Raw genomic sequence first — 19,389 nt, forward strand, 5'->3', positions numbered from 1 at the left:
GCACTGACCCTAGGAAAAATTACTATTACTGTCTAGACTCGATTATCCGAATCCTCGATTATCCGACGTTCGATTATCCGAAGATTTGTATTGGATAATCGAATCACGAGCAAATAATTTTTTTCGTATTATTTTATTTTCATAATTTTAACATTAAATTCGAGTTCTGCGACCCTATTTTAGTCAAATTTGAATACGACGATTAAACGACAAAATGCTTTATTTTTCTTCAATATTTCATCATCGTCATTTTGGCCGCCATCTTGAATTTGAATATTCTAAATCACTTTAGATGCCCACTAAAGTCGGGAAATCGGGAAAAAGTCCGGAATTTGTGTTTTTTTTTTGTCAAAAAGACGGGAAAAAGTCGAGAATCCCAAGTATATTTGTTTGAAAAATATGTTCAAACTCTTGAATTATTTTATAACTTACTTTACTATTACTATTTCATTTTTACTAAGGCTATTGAAAACCTAATATTTCAGTATTAAATATTTTTAATTGTTCAACTAATTTTATTAAGTCTTTTCAAAATGAAATAAGTGGTAAAACATGAAATCTCATCAAACTAAAATTTTCACTTAAAAAATTGAAACAGTTAAATACTGACAACTAGCTAAATTATCATTGGTTCAAACAGTCAACATCTAAATTTACATAATTAAATAGGAAACTTGGTAAACATTTTTTTAAACGAATTCCTGGATATTTTTTCTAAATTGTATGAAAGAATAACAATAGCAATCATGTTTTAAAGTTCTTTGATTCAAATTAAAAAAAATTAAGAACAACATTTCAAAATTCAGATAACTTTAACTTTTGACATTTCCAGTTGAAACGAAATACAGTACGTGTTTGGTAACTGGGCTGAGAACGTAGCCCAGTCACCGAATGCTGCTCGCTAACTGGGCTGAACGAAAAATAACGAGGGGACCACCGATGCATAATATTTTGCAAATAAAATATAAAATAAATTTTACTCACATTTATTCACGATTAGGGCGTCCAATTTCCCGGGGTTACAGAATTCCCGGGAAACGGGAAATTTTCAACAAATTTCCCGGGAATTCCCGGGAAATTTGAAATTTATCAAAAAATATTCTGATCCTGTTTGTGATTGATATTTTGCAACAGAATTGTATAGAACAGCAACTTTAATGTCCAAAATGAGTACACTCAACCCCCGGTGGTTGGTCACTTTTTCGTTTGACACTTTTTTAGTTTGTACCCCGTTGGTTGGTCAAAGTCAAACTAAAAAGTGACGAAGTGTCACTTTTTACACGGCGCTCACGCACACTATCAAAACACACGTTTAGTAGTGTGTGTGAACTCCGTGTAAAAGGGGTGTCAAACTAAAACGTGACCCCGTTCGTTTGACAACAGTTGGTGTCAAACCATCGGGGTTTGAGTGTAGGAGGATTTATGAATGGCTTGAATGCTTGTTAAAATGATGCAACATTGATAAAATATTATGAATTTACTATTTTTTATGCTGTCTTTCAAATCGTACCAAATAAAAAAAATAGTATTTTTTGTTGAGAAGTATTTTTTCAATCAAAGTGTTTGGACAGTGCAAATCTATGCTCCACAACAATAAAATTGCTTTTAAATTTGTCTCAGTGACCATGACGTTGAAATGAAAATGTATAGCATGCAGAAATAATATTTTTCATGGCAAATAACTTATTTCAGAACAAGTATTTTCAACTTGAGAATAAATAGACAATCATTTAATTTGCCTTAAAAATCTAATTTCTAGCGCTACTTAATTTCAAACACTATTTCATGAAATCAAACTCAAATTTGACATTATTTGAAGCAAGTTTTTGAAATATGGTTGCATTTTTTGGTAATTTTCATATGATTATTCATGGTTTAATTTATGGTATAATTTTAGTTACATGTCCTTATAAATAAGTTAGATTAAAATAATTTTAAAGCGTAAAAGTGTTTGAAAGTTAATGATATTTTTTCATATTTAAAAATTATAACTTCAAACAGTTATTTCTCGAATACTTATAAACAAATTATATAAATTAAATTTTCATCCAATTTGATCAAGAAAAGGAATAAATATTATCTGAATTAAACCTTGACATGAAATTTACATACAAGCTGATTATTCCAGTATGAACAGTAGATTGGAATGGATTTTAAAATCAAATAAGGTTCTCTTATTATTATTTTTGTATGATTTCAAAACATTGGTGCCAGGAAGGTAGGAAAATGTATACTTCCATTTGTATTTCGGGAATTCCCGGGAAACGGGAAATATTTTTTTCCGGGAAATCCCGGGAATTTTTTTCCCGGGTCGGGAAATTGGACGCTCTATTCACAATGCTAACTTTTCATATTTCTCAAATTGTGACTTGAAATTACATATAAGTTTGAATTTTTTTTTTTATTATTGAACATGCTTTTGCATCCATTAACCCCTCGGTAATTTCGGTTTGTTTCGGTTTTTTACGTTTGTCTGCTTTTCAACTGAGCTACGGCCCAGTTATAGAACAACTACTGTATAAAATCTTTACGTTTGCCAGTTTTAAAAATATACATTTTCGAAGAATTTGTTGAAATTTATTGTTAAGTTTCATTTGGTTTTTTTTTTCGATGCTTGATATTCACTTTTTTATAAAGAGTACTTTTTGTTTGAAATCATTCTATCATCACCTATTATTTGAGATTTTTGAAAAGTCTAGAAAAAGTCGGGATTTTGAAAATGGGATTTGAGTGGTCACCCTGCTTTAGCGTAGCTTAGGGGTCATACCCAACTGAACAATCACAAATAAGACAACGAAAAAAAAATCGTGATTCGATTATCTCAAGATTTGATTATCCGATACGAAATTTTTACAGGCCCTTCGGATACGACCTTTTTATTTTTTAGAACGGTGTTTCTTTACATAGATTGGACTAAAGACAATGCTCAATATTAAAACTTTCATGGCAACAAAAACTACATCGTTTTTTTCTATAAATAATAAAGATTTGAACTAATTAATTATACACTTATACAGCCATGCTCCAAAATATCAAAATGACTTTAAGTTGCACAGAAAAAAAGGATGGTAATATTCATCAGGAAATGGTGACAGATTTTGTGTCAAAAAATGTGTAATATTACATTAGAAAATGATGACTTTTCATCAGTTTCTGGTGAATATTCCTCAGGTTCAGATTTTTACACATTTTTTAGGTAATATTACTAAAAAGAATCAAGATTTGAATTTTTTTTTTTCTAAAACAAACATGGCCGCCAAATGGCCGATTGGGGATGATGCCTTCCAGAGCCTTAAAAAGTTACCACAAAGGATGTCTTTTGTACTCTAAAACATAAATAACACAAAATGAATACATTGCTCCAAAAAATTACATTCCCAGATACAAATTTTTAACGATTGCATGCTAGTTTTGGAAAACTGTCGAAAAAGACTTGTATGTAACAACATGTGGTGTAAAAAGTTTTCTCGTAGTACATAATCGAAAAAACACCTACAAAGTTTATGGCCGCGAATGACCAAGAAGGTTAAAGCTGCCAGAAATAAATGAATCAACAACAACCTGCAAAGTTTAGGCTAAATCAATAACACATAAATAACAATTGTCCGAAATCTCTGAGAATTGCTCCGGCTCGTCGTGTCGTAAAGTTGGCTGCAATTCCGTGTAGTCCGGAACCACGTGCCTTGCCGGGGCACACACAATCGTCGACAATTGAGTTTGAACAAATTGCCTCCGCGGGAGCTGATGGATCGAATTACGTAGAGCTCTGATTCCGCAGAGAAGACCGAGCGAACGCCATACCCAGCGACATATCGTTTAGTGCGGTTAGTTATAGAACAAGTGTGCAACTTAATAGCCGGTCTTCCCTGTCAACTTTTTTTTTTTTTTAATGGCGGGAAGGAGGACGTTACCCAGATGATTCAACAAATTGGCGCGACCAACTTGAACACTTGAGCTTTTAATACTTTTTGTGTGTTGTTTAGCTTGTTTGCATAATTAAACAGGAATTTTGATAGAGGTAGCCTAGTGTTGTGCCCAGTTCCACTATGTGTAGAATTGGCGCTACAAACTCGAAACAAAAGTCCATTACGGAGTCAAAAAGGTTATCAATACGCGACATGGTGCGATGTCGGCGGTGGGAACTCGGTTCGTCGCGAGCTCTCCAACAATTTGATTCGAGATTAAAGTGCAAAGCTGCATTGTGCACCTATTATCAGTATAGGTATAACGCCAAAGAGTTGTATTATTACGATTGTAGCACGCAACTTCGCAGCATCACCGCAGCATCAGCTCCGCGCTATCAGCGGTAGTCCGGTTCATCCTGCTCGGCGCTGATAACGGATTTAACTTCCCAGCAAACTACGACGCTCGCAACGTGCCTCACTCACGTTTGATGGCCGTGACTGCCGTCATTTTTTAAGCTGTTTTTATTTGAGCAGATAATTATTATCGACGCTCTAATGGAAGTTCCTAAACAGAGAGCGCAACCAACAGTGCGAACATCATGTGATTCTCTGTGTGTACGAGCTGAAACCGATTTGTTGCAAATTGGGACGGCATGATTTAATTTGGTAGGTTTGAGCCCGCGCGGAACGTGGCTCCTCAAGATTGCATTTAGAGATCACCTTGAAACGTGCCGAGATAACTTTTGATAGGCGATAATTGTGTCAAAAATTAGCAGGCAAAGAATGTTTATTTCCAGGTTTACGATATTTAGCATGTGCAAATTAAAATTGAACTGTCAAATTTGAGACTTTCCTTATAATTGAATTATTCAAATAAGCACGTAGTGCATTTCCTCCGCACTGAAGGAGGTATTAGACTATGAAACATAATCAAACTCTCATTTTTTCCCTTTCTTACAAAAGAAAGGTTTAAGGTTCGCTTTTGGAAAAACGCTTTTCTCAGAAACCTTTAAAAAATCGTGCACGGCGGGGAATTTTGGCCCGAAACCCGGAAAAAGCCTGATTTTTGAGAGCAAAATTTCTGAAATACTTGTGCGATGTCTGTATCCGCTCTTGAAAATTTGTGTCTTTCATCATTGGAAAACCGCTCGTAAAACCCACAATTTTTATATTTCAGATTTGTAGCCGTGGAGTCGAAGTCATTTTTAGAGGTATTTTTTGGATTATTTTACAGATACCACTATCAAATTAAAAGAATTCTGTTTCAAACAAAAAGCCATCCGAAAACATGCGCCATAATCTGGTTGTGACCAAAATTTGAAGCTTTTCCAAAATTTATTTCCAGAGATAGATTTTGTCCTATTATTTTTTTGGTTTTATACAGAATCAAATAGGGGAAATAAACCCATTTTAAGCTTAATATGCGGTCGTGTTTGAATGATGCTGAATAATCTGGAGTGTTCCTTGAAATTTACTAAAACCAAGTACACCAACGAGTAGAGCAACTTTTTGTGAACATTTCAGTTTATTTTAACTTTTACTAAAAGTTATTCTATTCCTTTTACAAGCATTTGAAAAAAAAAAATATTTTCAAAATGTATTCTAATCAAACGAATGCATTCGACCACGCCCATTTTCCTATTTTCAGCTTAGTTTTTTTTTTACTTCCAGCGCTCTTTTGGGTCTGCTTAGTGCTGCCAAAATTGATGAAATTTTATGCGAACACTCAGGAAAAGTAACATTTATAGAGAAAATTTCCTGGCATCACTGGCTCACCCTTTGTACATTATTTGCCTTCGCTTCTCGCTCGGGTTTCTTCAGCGCCTTCGATTGGAATGGGTCGTCAAGATTGAAACGTCAAAAGACTTGGCGCGTTTGTTTTTTTATGGCGCTTGCTAATTATTTACATGTTTCGGGATATTTTTTTCAAGTGAGTGGCCAACTAATGTGCAAAAGAACATGTTGCCGAAAGTTGGGGGCAGTTTTGTATCGAAAGCACCGTGAAAAAGTAAGCGAAAAGTTGATTCTGGCGATATTCATTAAGCGTTTGAGGGTTTCTCGCGTGTGCCACCAAAATGGTGAGAAATAGTCTCGCAAAATAGAAATTTTGATCAAAAGTGCATTAAATTTGATCTTTTTGGCCAGTAAGTGGCACACATTTGCGTGCTTACTCAAGGCGGTGCTGTTGCTGGTAAGTTTATAGCCTAAATAGTATGTTTGGACGAAGATAGGTGTTTGATTGGAAAGGGTATATTTCCCCAACTGAACATCAAATTTGAAGTCCCGGCTCGTTCTCGATCGAAAGATCGTCAAGTCGAAGCATACACGCCAGCACATATACGCTTGTGCGTTTTACACTGCGCGTGAAAGTGTTCTTGCTGGCTTTTCATAATAAATCGACAAAGTGCAATATCGATACATAACTTTTTAAGTAAATCATAGACTAAAATCAAAGACTGAGTACCCTTCATTGTTTTCTAATAATGTCAATCCAATATATTTTTCTTATTTAAATATAATTATCTTGCGACCCATAATGTACCTCTGAAATTAAAACAAATGGCATTCGAGGTTAAGGGGTTACATACATGTAGAAAATCACAAAATTTAATATTACAGAAAATTTATTAAATCAACTTAAAAGATGATTTTCAATCACTCCTGAAAGTTTCATGAAGATATTTCATGATTTAACTGAGTTAGAGACGATTTAAGCTCAGAATTTTGCCATGCGCAAAGCGAGCTGTCAAACTTTGAGAGCGTTTTTCTCTGAACACCAAGTTGATTTACGGGTGCCATGATATCTCGAGATGGGACGGACCAAATTGGCTGAAATTTTAGGTGAAGACTCCCAAGATATGTCCCGTGTGCATGTCGAATCCCGATTTTAAAATTTTGAATTTTCAAAAATTACAAAAATCAAAAACTGGCGATTTATATAAATGAAAAACAGATAAATATTTTTATGTTTTTTTTTTTATAATCTTTTTGAAAATCAGCCTTCGTCATGCACACGGGACCGGTTTAACGAGTCTTCACCAAAATTTTGAGCCAATTTGGTCGAAGCAATGTTGAGATATCGTGGCACCCGTTTTTGGAAACTGCTAACTTCAAATAGCTTTATCTCGGCAATGATACAACCAAATGTATTCAAATTTGTTTTGTTAATAAATGGAAATGTATTTTTTATGCCCTGAAAACAGATTTTTTTTTTTTGCAGGCCAAGTGCGAATGATTCTGATGATATCCCTTCAGTTGACGCTCAGGCGAGGAACATCCTGGAAGGAGCGTCACTGACTACGTCCGTAGTCCTGTTAGATCTTTCTTGATCAGGACAGTATAGCTCTGGTTCCTTGCAAGTGTCCTATTTTCTTACCTCCACGTTGGCTTGGTTTTCATGATGACCTAGCTGGTGGCCTGTGGAAACGGATCGTAAACCTTTGACCACCGTGGGTCAAAGTCGAGACGGCTAAAAGAAAGGGGCGCGACAATGTGGGAAAGGGAAGTAATTTGTGATTGTAGACGGTATTGTTTTGATTCGCAGTATGTTGAGTCAACTGCTGTGGATGTACCTGAAACATCACACAACGGGGTTTCTCTTCTTTCCGTTTTTATCTATCATCTATATTCTGTTAATTTTGTTTCACTGATTCTCTAACGCAGCTTCTGTTTACTATCCTCCATTTGATTTCGATTTTACTTATTTGATTCTCTTATTTCTCAACGCTTTTCCACTTTATTTTACTAATTGATGCTGCTGCAACAAACTGTCTGCTTTCCTTAATTTGGCAGCGATGTCAATTTTGTTTATCATGTGCCTTTTCTTTATTTATCTATTTCAATAATTTCTCATCTTCCATGTAAATTGCCCATCATAACAATAATCTAAGCTTGTTTGTTATCTCTTTTCATTAACTATTGTTAATTTCTTTATCTTCTTCATAAATTACTATCTTTCTTTTACTATTGATTCTTTACATAGTATATTTCTTTCACTGTCCATTGTTTTGAAACATCACCTTTTTCTTAAGCAAGTGAGGTTCGAGCCCTGACTCAATTTATGAAATGATTAAAGGATTATCGCAAATATTACTATTGTACTTTTGAAAAACTTTTATAAAATGCTTAGGACCAAAATATTGTAACAAAACACCGCGACAAAAGAAATAGCAACAGATAAACACGACTCAACAATAGGGAAGATTTCAGGAGAAAACAATACACAGTAAATAACAATTAGTTTTTGAATTCAAACTAAAAATAAAACAGTTTTGGCTTTATGAAAGTTGATAGGCACACTATAAATGGTTAGGCGCTTATACTTACATCAAACCCTACGTAATGTACCACCCCCGGCCGAGTTAAAATGCGTAACCGGAAAAGAAGGTGTGCATGCCTGGCACGAACACTCAAAGCGTGTTCTAGCGTGTTGCTCGTACTGACTCAGAGCAAGGGTGAGATGTAGGTGTAAGGGCAGTGCGTGTTCGTCGGGAACCTAGTGCATAAGATCGGTCAAGGCCCGTTCTTACACTGAAAATTGCGAATTGCGAATTGCCCTGAAAACAGATTTTGAAAAATTTTTATGTGTATGTGTAGCCCCAATAGCTTTCATCATTTTGTAAGAAAGGCTCCATTTCACCTCTGGTGATATTAAATCAGACAGTTTGCCTGCTTTGTTTGTTTACCTGCATTTGTTTGAGAAACGTCAAACCTCCTTGAGGAACGGCTTCTTGTCATTTATTGACAATAGAGCTTTATGACGTTTCGCGTACACACACTAGCGCACCATTTGATTTTGCTGGCCGGACAAAATTTAACCTCACTTTTTTTCGTGTATGTATACGCAATACATGCGCACGTAAATAACTCTATTGTAGTGCGCCATTACAGCACAATGTATGAATCGTCACAAATGCTAAAGCAGCCAGGCCTACTGCGTAAAGTTTACCGCAGAGATAATTCGATGAATTCTTGCACAGAGTATAAATAAACTGTTTATACAGAAGCTATCCATAAACCACTTGGAAGTGTTTAGATTTTTTTGTAAAGCTTTATTTTAATAGCTTTAAGATATAAGTTTGTTTGTGGCATAAGTTCATTTTTCTTCAAATAGCGTCAGAGCCAGTATTTTTTAGTGCTTGAGATAAATCTGAAATTACGCCACCAAAACACGAGCATCGTACGTTCGTTCGTCAGCTGACAAAACACTGCCGCATCGGCAGCAGCAACAGCAGTGATAAGCGTCTTATCGCCAGTGTTTTACGTATTATCTCACCACTGGAACTCGGCGGTTTAACCCTGAAATTTTTATTCGACAATCACCTAGATTTACGCCAGCCTGGCTGTGCTGTATACGTTTTGCATACATTCCCAGGTCAATCGCACCGCTCACGGATCGGTCATGTCTTGCGGGACTAAACCGGTTATGCTGTGCTGAAGTTTTAGCTGCATTAAACATTCGCTTCCGAAGATCACTCTCGCTTGCTCATTAGAATGTTCCGCAATGTCGTGTGACGTGCGGCGCTTCGCGGAATCGCTGAATTAAGTGAAGCTTAGCCGGTTCGATCAGCCGTCAGCAGTCAAGTTCAATTACGAACACATGGCGCGCGTGGTACGACGATAGCGTCATGAGCAAAGCATTATGATTTTTTCTCTCTCCCTCCTCAACGAACAATGTATTGATCATCCGATGTTGAGGGGCTTGGTTTACGTCAGAGAATGAGTTGGGAATGAGATTTTCTCTTCTTTTTTTTGTAGCTCTAGCAATTACGTAAGTTGGAAAAAACTTGGGTTCTAATATTAGCACAAAGATTTCGAAATTCAGCAATGAGTCGACACCATGTAACACCCTAATCACTCTTTTTTGCCCCCCAGCCAATTGTCCAGCCAATCGTATCATTTTGATGAATTACGCTCGTCTCTGAACCACCTATCACAATTGTAGATGCTAATTGTTAACGCGATTGCCCTCCCTCCTTCCAGATGTACGGTGGTATGCGTGGCATCAAGGGCCTGGTGTGCGAAACCTCCGTGCTGGACCCCGATGAGGGCATCCGCTTCCGTGGACTGTCCATTCCCGAGTGCCAGAAGGTCCTGCCCAAGGCTCCAGGTAAGATCAATTACGACTTTATTTGCTGTCATAAAGCAAGTCAACAGGGGAAGAGGGGAGAGAGATTAAGCAATCGATAGACGTTCAGTTACTCAATTGACTTTGAAATGCACTGTCCAAGTGCACCGACCGTCTAACGATTTATATTTATGTGTGCAAAGGTGCACTCGACAAAACTAAGCTTTGCACGCTAGCTACCACGCTCAATGACAGCGTGCTGACGGGAACGTCCTTAGCACCGTTTAGAAATGTGCTTAGATGATGTAGCTGGCCGCGAAACCGTCAGCCGGGTACCAGAAGTGCAATATATTATTGCGAATTTTACGTGTCTGCAGTGCTGCAGTCCGAAGGAGGGAGAGCTTGAGCACGTCATTGATTTTAACTATTTGAATTGTTCAGGAAGCTTTACATTGATGGGATAGTGATGCAAATCAACGGATTTTGCTGAATGGTTTTTCAATTTTATTGACGAATTCGATTAGACGCTAAGATTACTAAAGTTATCCTTGTAAATTGTATCTGATTACTTCAATTACCTACAGACTTTTACGGTATCTTGTATCTTGGAACTTCGGAACCGGTTACTGGTGGCTATTGTAAGAAACTTCCGGAAACTGCAATAAAAAAATATAAACATTACGGTCATTCCGTTGTTCTCTGACCAAATGTTACCATTCCGAAATCAATTCTCGGTGGCCGCAAGAGGACACTTCCGAAATATGCTATGGAATTGAAATACAGTCCAGACTCGATTATCCGAAGGCCTTGGCGAAATTTCAGTTCGGATAATCAAAACTTCGGATAATCGAATCACGAAAAAAAAATCGTTGTCTTATTTTTGATAATAGATTTGTTTACAGTTGCTAATAAAACCACGCATGTTTATTTAAAAAAATGTTTTGTTATTGATTAATTATTATAAAATATCATTTCAAACTGCAATTATGATGCTTCAGTAATGTACAATTAACTACAGTTTTGATAAATTAAAAATTCTGACGGCTTCAGCATTTTTGGTACTTTTAACATGAAAACAGCTATATTTATTAGGGTGGGTACGTTTTTCAAAAAGTTCTCCGATCAAGTTTTAGTATGGTTCCCCTTGTAGGGCATGCCCATAGGGACTTTCATGCCAAATATCAGCTCATTTGGTTGTAAACTGGCTGCGCGCATCAGGGTTAAAGTTTACATGGAAATTACTATGGGAAATTGGAACTTTTTGTTCAAACGCTCCTACAGGTCTGGGAAAATCACGCGCCAACTTCTGGTATGGTCAGCCTAAGAATGGTCTGGAGAACACTTTCCCGACAGCATATGGATTCGTTGTCCCTGGACCTGGCGCATCGGCAAACAATCCGATGTCTCCGAAATCAACGAGTTTCCCTGAAAAAGCATCAAATTTTCCTTAGCATGCTATGAAAGCTTGATGAACACCGCGACGCCATACGTCAGGCAGCTACCACGTGGGTGAGAAATGGCTGAAATATTCAATTGCAAACCATCTTTTAACTAGAAAATGATCATTTCGAGCAGTCCTGATATTATTTAGTCGAATTCTGAATCTATGCATAGCAAATTCGTTTTTTTTTTGCAAATATTTCAACCACGTGTAGCTGTCTGACATATGGCGTCGCGGTGTTCATCAAGCTTGCATAGCATGCTAAGGAAAATTTGATGCTTTTTCAGGTAAAACCGTTGATTCCGGAGACATCTGATTGTTTGCTGATGCGCCAGGTCTAGGGACAACGAATCCATATGCTCTCTTCGGGAAAAGTGTTCTCCAGACCATTCCCCTTAGGCTTGACCATACCAGAAGTTGGCGCGTGATTTTTCCAGACCTGTAGGAGCGTTTTAACAAAAAGTTCCAATTTCCCATGGTAATTCCCATGTAAACTTTAACCCTGATGCGCGCAGCCAGTTTACAACCAAATGAGCTGATATTTGGCATGAAAGTCCCTATGGGCATGCCCTACAAGGGGAACCATACTAAAACTTGATCCGAGAACTTTTTGAAAAACGTACCCACCCTAATATTTATATTCATAATTGAAAAAATATGCGTTTAGGTTGATAACAACAAGCATTTATTGTATGTTTTAGAGAAACTTTTGCTTGAATACACAGTTTTCTTCATTTTTGAAGGTTAAATTAACAGGGGTCCACTTTTGGAAAAGTTTGGATTTCGTTGTCCTATATTGGACCCCCCTAATTTTTGCTCGAAAATGAGCAGTTCTTCGCTTTATTTTAGTAAAGTTCCTTAAACTTAGATTATTTCGACTTGCTGAAGTTAAATAAGCAGTCAAAAAATGATTGGATAGTTAATTCAATCATAAAATATCAATGCAGTTTTGTTGTGAAAGTGCTAGTGGCCATGGCTTATTTCAGATGTCGAACTTAAAACACTTATTTTGGTGAAAAGGACAATTCAATGTCAGTCAACATTGTTTTAAATGATGCTGAACATGCCAAATAAATGATTTGTAGACAACAACACGCTTGAAATTGTGATTTTATTGAATTTTTCATCAAAAACCCTTCAGAGGGTCCACTATAGGAAAGGGGTCCACTAATGGATAACGTACCCTAATCTTAAAAAAAAAAATATTTTTTTTAATTTTTATTTTTTTTGAAATTTTATTTTTTTATTTTTTTTTAAATTTTTTTTAATTTTTTTAATCTTTTAATTTTATGATTTTTTTTACTTTTTTTATTTTTTTAATTTTTCAAAATATTTTAAATTTTTAAATTTTTTTTTATATTTTCAATTTAAAAAAATAGGTTTTTTTTAATTTTTTAATTTTTTTTTTATTTTTTTTTTAATTTTGTAAATTTTTTTAAAATTTTTAAAAAAATTTAAAATTTTTTAATTTTTTTTTAAAATTTTTTAAATTTTTTTTTTTAATTTTTAAATTTTTAAAATTTTATAATTTTTTTTTAAATTTTTAAAATTTTTTAAAAAATTTTTAAATTTTTTTTTTAAATTTTAATTTTTTTTTAATTTTTTAATTTTTTTTATATTTTTTTAAATTTTTTCTAATTTTTTTAAAAATTTTCTAAATATTTTATTTTTTTTTTAAATTTTTTAATTTTTGTTAGTCTTTTGAAATTTTTTCAATGTTTTTTTTTGTTCTTTTAAATTTTTTGAAATTTTCTTTAAAAAAATTTTTTCGTGCAATTTTTTTATTGTTTTTTTTTTATTTTGTATTTTTTTAATTTTTTTTATGCATAAAAAATCAAGCATGATTCAGTTTTCCGTGCATCATTTCATTTGCTACCCGCGCTGGAGATGCACTAATGGTGCCATTCTGTGAATGTGAAAAACAAGCAAAAAAATGAAAAAGTGACTGTAAAAACATAAACAAATTAGAAAGGCAAAATGTAATGATAGAAGGTGGTAGAATTGGCCAAATAATACCAAAAACAAACATAAACCAAACAAGATAATTGAAAATTATAATACTGAAAATAAAACAAGAAAAGTAAAGTTTTTCGTAGAACTAAACGATATGACTACGGGAGCACGGGGGAAAAAATCGAAAAACATTTGGGCAGTCGAGGGATACACACTTCTATTAAATTGAGTTCTTTTAAAAGAAATAAAAAAAAGAGAAGTTATTTTTTTTCTAGAAAAAATCTTTTACAAATTTATCTGCTGGTTGATCAAAAAAAGCAGTCGGGGGTTAATATAACTGAAAAAAAAAACACAAAACTAATGTTTCTTTATTTGTCCATTTTCAGGTGGCCAGGAACCGCTGCCCGAGGGTCTGTTCTGGCTGCTGATCACCGGCGATGTGCCGACCAAGGCGCAGGTGGACGCGCTGTCCCGCGAGTGGGCGAACCGCGCCGCGCTGCCGTCGCACGTCGTGACCATGCTGAACAACATGCCGACGACGCTGCACCCGATGTCGCAGCTGAGCTGTGCCGTGACGGCGCTGAACCACGAGAGCAAGTTCGCCAAGGCGTACGCGGAGGGTGTGCACAAGAGCAAGTACTGGGAGTACGTGTACGAGGACAGCATGGACCTGATTGCGAAACTGCCAGTGGTGGCGGCCACCATCTACCGTAACACGTACCGTGACGGTAAGGGAATCGGTGCGATTGACCCGAAGAAGGATTGGTCGGCCAACTTCACCAAGATGTTGGGCTACGAAGACGAGAAGTTCACCGAGCTGATGCGTCTGTACCTGACGATCCACAGTGACCACGAGGGTGGCAACGTGTCCGCCCACACGGTCCATCTGGTCGGCTCGGCGCTTAGCGATCCGTACCTGTCGTTTGCCGCCGGCATGAACGGTCTGGCCGGTCCCCTGCACGGTCTCGCCAACCAGGAAGTATTAGTGTGGATTCAGAAGCTGCGCAAGGAGCTGGGAGACAACGCCAGCGAGGACAAGGTCAAGGACTTTATCTGGAAGACGCTCAAGTCGGGACAGGTCGTGCCCGGATACGGCCATGCCGTGCTGCGTAAGACCGATCCTCGGTACACTTGCCAGCGCGAGTTCGCCCTGAAGCATCTGCCGAACGATGTGCTGTTCGGACTGGTCTCCAACATCTACAAGGTCGTGCCCCCAATCCTGACCGAACTCGGCAAGGTCAAGAACCCGTGGCCGAACGTAGATGCCCACTCCGGTGTGCTGCTGCAGTACTACGGCCTGAAGGAGATGAACTACTACACCGTGCTGTTCGGCGTTTCCCGTGCCTCGGCGTGTTGGCCTCGCTCGTCTGGGACCGTGCCCTGGGTCTGCCCATCGAACGCCCCAAGTCCATGTCCACCGATGGACTGATCAAGGCCACCAGCAAGTAAAGTTGCTGCCAACTCCCTTCAAGCATCTTACCAATCACAACCAAAAAAACAAAATCAAACAGACCACCACAGAACATCATCCGCTCGCGTTCTCCGGAACAACACACGCCAACGGAGAAGAAACGAGTACGCAACGAACCAGCCTCTCGTTCAAGAGAATGCCGGCAGCTTCGATAGGAAAAGGCCAATTCAGCTTCAGTTTAAAGTTTCCTCCATCCCTTGTTGAAGCAAGCAATGCAAAAAAGTGTGAACATCGTCCTTTTGTTCCGACATCCTTCATAAGAAACCAACAAAACAAAAAACCAACCCGACCCGACATTTGTAAAATTGTATGATTTTTATTAAGTGTTAAGAGCATTAGTAACTTAATTAGTTTTAGGAAGAACCGGTTCGCAGCGAAACCGGTGTGCGCCAACACACGAGAGGGCTCCCCGGAAGAAAACCACCACAAAAAAAGCAAATGGGGGGGAGCCTTTCTTACTTCAAGTGGAATTAAAAATCATACTTTTATTTATTGTCTATTTAAACTAATTAACTTAAATGATGATAAGTGAAACTAAAGCTTTGATAACGCGGTAAAAAGAGAACCAATAAAGTGCGAAATCGTATAAATAGACGAAAAACAAAAACAAAAACCGTTGGTGTGTTCTCTTTCTCAAACGTCATGTTGATCATCATCAAACACGAAACATACGTAGTAAAACGAATGCTACCTCATAACCAACCATCTCGGCTCGAGCGTGCTGTGAGAACTCTCTTCCCCCTTTGACACACTCTCACTTTTCACACATTTCTTTTTCCGAAAAAAAAACACCCAACTCTGTCTCTTTCCCTTTCGCCAGCAGCAGCAGCAAACAAACAAAACTGTGGTTCGTTCGTATGTGTGCGATTTGTTTTAACAAAACGGCTTGCTTGCTGCAAGTCTGCTCGTTCAAAACAGCGGCTTTTGCAGCAACTGCAAGCAAAACCATACAAAACTAAGAGTTAGAAAGTCGACGTTGAAAAAAAAAAAAAAAAAAACAAAGAATAAACCCAATAAGGCATTAGCAAAATGGCAACCCTCAACCAAGGATAATAAGCTAGTAGTGTTTAAGGCAGCAGCAAACCCCCACAACAAAATGTTACAAAAGAGTAGTGCAGTAAACTATTAGAGCGCGAGATGTGAGCGCGCGACGTAGCGAAAGATATTAACTTGAAAATTTCCATTTATGCAAGCATTAGATCACACACTGTTCCGACGTTGATTCGTTTCAAACGTTCTTCTCTGAGGATCGATTTGCAAAAGCTTTTGGTTGATTCTTATTCTGTGGAAACAACAATAGACAAAAACATGTTTTTTTTTGCGCAACGCATTGATCGTTCTTTAAAACTAGCAAACAAAAAAAAACACAAATTAATTTATTGGACAAAATAAAGGAATCGAAAACAGTCACAAACATGAAAAGAAAACAAAGTTTGAAGCGTTTAAATTTTACAAGCATGATGACATTCATAGTTAAAGGCTGATACGCAGCTTCAAGAAATAGCTAAACGAACAGCAGAACAAAGGAGAGGAAGCGATTTTTTGTGGATTTTCTCCACCCCCTTTCCGGCTTGCTGATCGGTTCCTTAACAAGGGCGTACAGCGTACACTGCTTAAACAGACCTTTTCTGGCTCGCGATCGACAATTTTCCGAAATTTCGGTTATTCGATTTTTTTTTGTATTACAAATTTGGCAGCTGTCCATACAAAAATGAGGTATGAAAATTCAAAAACCTGTATCTCTTGAAGGATTTTTTTTATCAATTTGGTATCTTCGGCAGGCCAAGGGTGCATGATACTGATGATACTCGTCGGTTGACACCTAGGCGAGGAACATCCCGGAAGGAGCCCAACTACATCCGTAGTGCTGTTTGGACAAAACAGCATGGCTCTGGTTCCTTGCAAGTGTCCTATTTTCTTACATCCACGTTGGCTTGGTTTAGTCATCATGATGACAAGGTGTAACCTAGCTGGTGGCCTGTGGAAACGACTCGTAAACCTTTGACCAGCGAGGGTCAGAGTAGAGACGGCAAGAAGAAAGGGGCGAGTCAATGTGGGAAAGGGAAGTAATTTGTGATTGTAGACGGTATTGTTTTGATTCGCAGTATGTTGAGTCAACTGCTGTGGATGTACCTGAGCATCGCAGAACGGGGTTTCTCTTCTTTCCATTTCAGCTAACAGCTATCTTCTGTTTATTTTGTTTTACTGATTTTCTAAAACGGCTTCTGTTTACTATCCTCCATTTGATTTCTATTTTACTTATTTGATTCTCTTATTTCTCAACGCTTTTCCACTCTATTTTACCAATTGATGCTGCTGTAACAAACTGTCTGCTTTCCCTTAATTTGGCAGCGATGTCAATTTTGTGCCTTTTTTTATTTATCAATTTGAATAATTTCTCATCTTCCCCGTAAGTTGCCCTCAATACAATCTAAGCTTGTTTGTTACCTCTATTTATTACCTATTGTTAATTTCTTTATCTACTTCATAAATTACTATCTTTCTTCTACTATTGATTCTTTACATAGTATATTTCCTTCACTGTCTATTGTTTAGAAACTTCACCTTTTTCTTAAGCAAGTGAGGTTCGAGCCCTTACTCAATTTATGGAATGATTAAAGGATTAACACAAATATTACTATTGTACTTTTGGTAAACTTTTGAATAACATGCTTAGGTCCAAAACATTGTAACAAAACATCGCGACAGAAGAAATAGCAACAGATTAACACTACTCAACATTAGGCAAGATTTCAGAAGAAAACAATACACAGTAAATAACAATTAGTTTTTGAATTCAAACTAAAAATATAACAGTTTTTGCTTTAATGAAAGTTAATAGGCACACTATAAATGGTAATTATGTAATTATGAAAAAATAAAACAAAATAAAAAAAATGTAATTATGAAATAAGGAAATTAAAAAACTATGTAATTATGAAATAAGGAAATTAAAAAATTAGGAAACCAGGGAATTAGGAAATTATGATATTAGCAAATTAGTTAAATAAAAAAAATAAGAAAATTAGGAAACTAGGAAATTTATATGTAAGGAAATTAGAATGTAAGGAAGTTAGGAAACTTGGAAAATTGGTATTCTTAAATTCTTCAATTCTCAAATTCTTAAATTCTTAAATTTTTAAATTCTTAAATTCTTAAATTCTTAAATTTTTAAATTCATAAATTCTTAAATTCTTAAATTCTTAAATTCTTAAATACTTAAATTCTTAAATTCTTAAATTCTTAAATTCTTAAATTCTTAAATTCTTAAATTTTAAATTCTTAAATTCTTAAATTCTTAAATTCTTAAATTCTTAAATTTTAAATTCTTAAATTTTAAATTCTTAAATTCTTAAATTCTTAAATTCTTAATCTAATCTAATCTAATCTAATCAGACCCTAGCGCAGCCAATCTTTCGAAGGGATCCTGGAAAGTGCCTTAGGTTAGATGACGCCTAGCACTCTTCTTGTCATTTATTAACATTTGTAGTGCGCCATTGCATCGGAATGCATTGAAACAACACAAGCGTTAAAGCGGCCAGGCCTACTGCGTAAAGCCGTATCGCAGAGATGACTCGTAATTGGGTTGAGTTTGAGCACAGAGTGTTCGAACAACAACACAATTCTGAATCGACAGGGGAGGAAGAAGCGTGGGGACACACCACCATACGCTCCGAGATTTGATTGTATTCGTTGGGAGCACCATGCTAAGAAGTTTTGGTACTCCGGGACCCTCTGGGATGGGACATTGTATTTCCACGAATGCCCTGGACACTATTTGCCGTGGTTATAGCGCCACAACCCGCTCTCTGTAATAGTATTCCTAATTCCAGTCCAAGCTCACCAAGTCGTCATGGCCTAGTGGTTAGCATTTTTGCTTACCAATCCATAGGACGGGGGTTCGAACCCGCCTAGAGCGACTATGATTTTTCGTTCAATTTCAAATTTTATATGTTCTTAACTTTCTCGTTGGGAGCAGATGGGCATCGAACCCAGATCCATTCGCTTACAAAGCGAACACCGTAACCAGTCAGCCACAGCCGCTCCCCTTAAATTCTTAAATTCTTAAATTCTTAAATTCTTAAATTCTTAAATTCTTAAATTCTTAAATTCTTAAATTCTTAAATTCTTAAATTCCTAAATTCCTAAATTCTCAAATTTTTAAATTCTTAAATTCTTAAATTCTTAAATTCTTAAATTCTTAAATTCCTAAATTCCTAAATTCTTAAATTCTTAAATTCTTAAATTCTTAAATTCTTAAATTCTTAAATTCTTAAATTCTTAAATTCTGAAATTCTTAAATTCCTAAATTCCTAAATTCTTAAATTCTTAAATTCTTTAATTCTTGAATTCTTAAATTCTTAAATTCTTAAATTCTTGAACTTTTAATTTCTACGCCATCTTGAATCATAATAAATACACATTTTTTAAGTCATATTTTAGGTTAGAAACTCAAATATAGAGGATTTGGAGATTGGAAATTTTGACTGTACCTATTTTATTTATATTTGAGTTTTAAAAATTTTGATTAACAGAATATTTTAATTTTACT

At 36.3% G+C, this 19,389-nt stretch overlaps 1 protein-coding gene across 1 annotated transcript in view; it reads left to right on the forward strand.

The window, feature by feature from the left end:
* LOC6054174 (probable citrate synthase 2, mitochondrial) overlaps positions 1 to 16,192 on the forward strand; it is a 32,368-nt gene extending 16,176 nt beyond the window's left edge. Inside the window, 3 exon segments of the mRNA XM_038252617.1 lie at positions 9,888 to 10,014; positions 13,753 to 14,706; positions 14,709 to 16,192. Coding sequence (XP_038108545.1) covers positions 9,888 to 10,014; positions 13,753 to 14,706; positions 14,709 to 14,815 — 1,188 coding nt within the window. The 3' untranslated portion in view covers positions 14,816 to 16,192.
* Positions 16,193 to 19,389: the final 3,197 nt, after the last annotated feature.

Source organism: Culex quinquefasciatus, chromosome 2 (assembly GCF_015732765.1).
Source record: "Culex quinquefasciatus strain JHB chromosome 2, VPISU_Cqui_1.0_pri_paternal, whole genome shotgun sequence".
Lineage (NCBI taxonomy): Eukaryota > Metazoa > Arthropoda > Insecta > Diptera > Culicidae > Culex > Culex quinquefasciatus.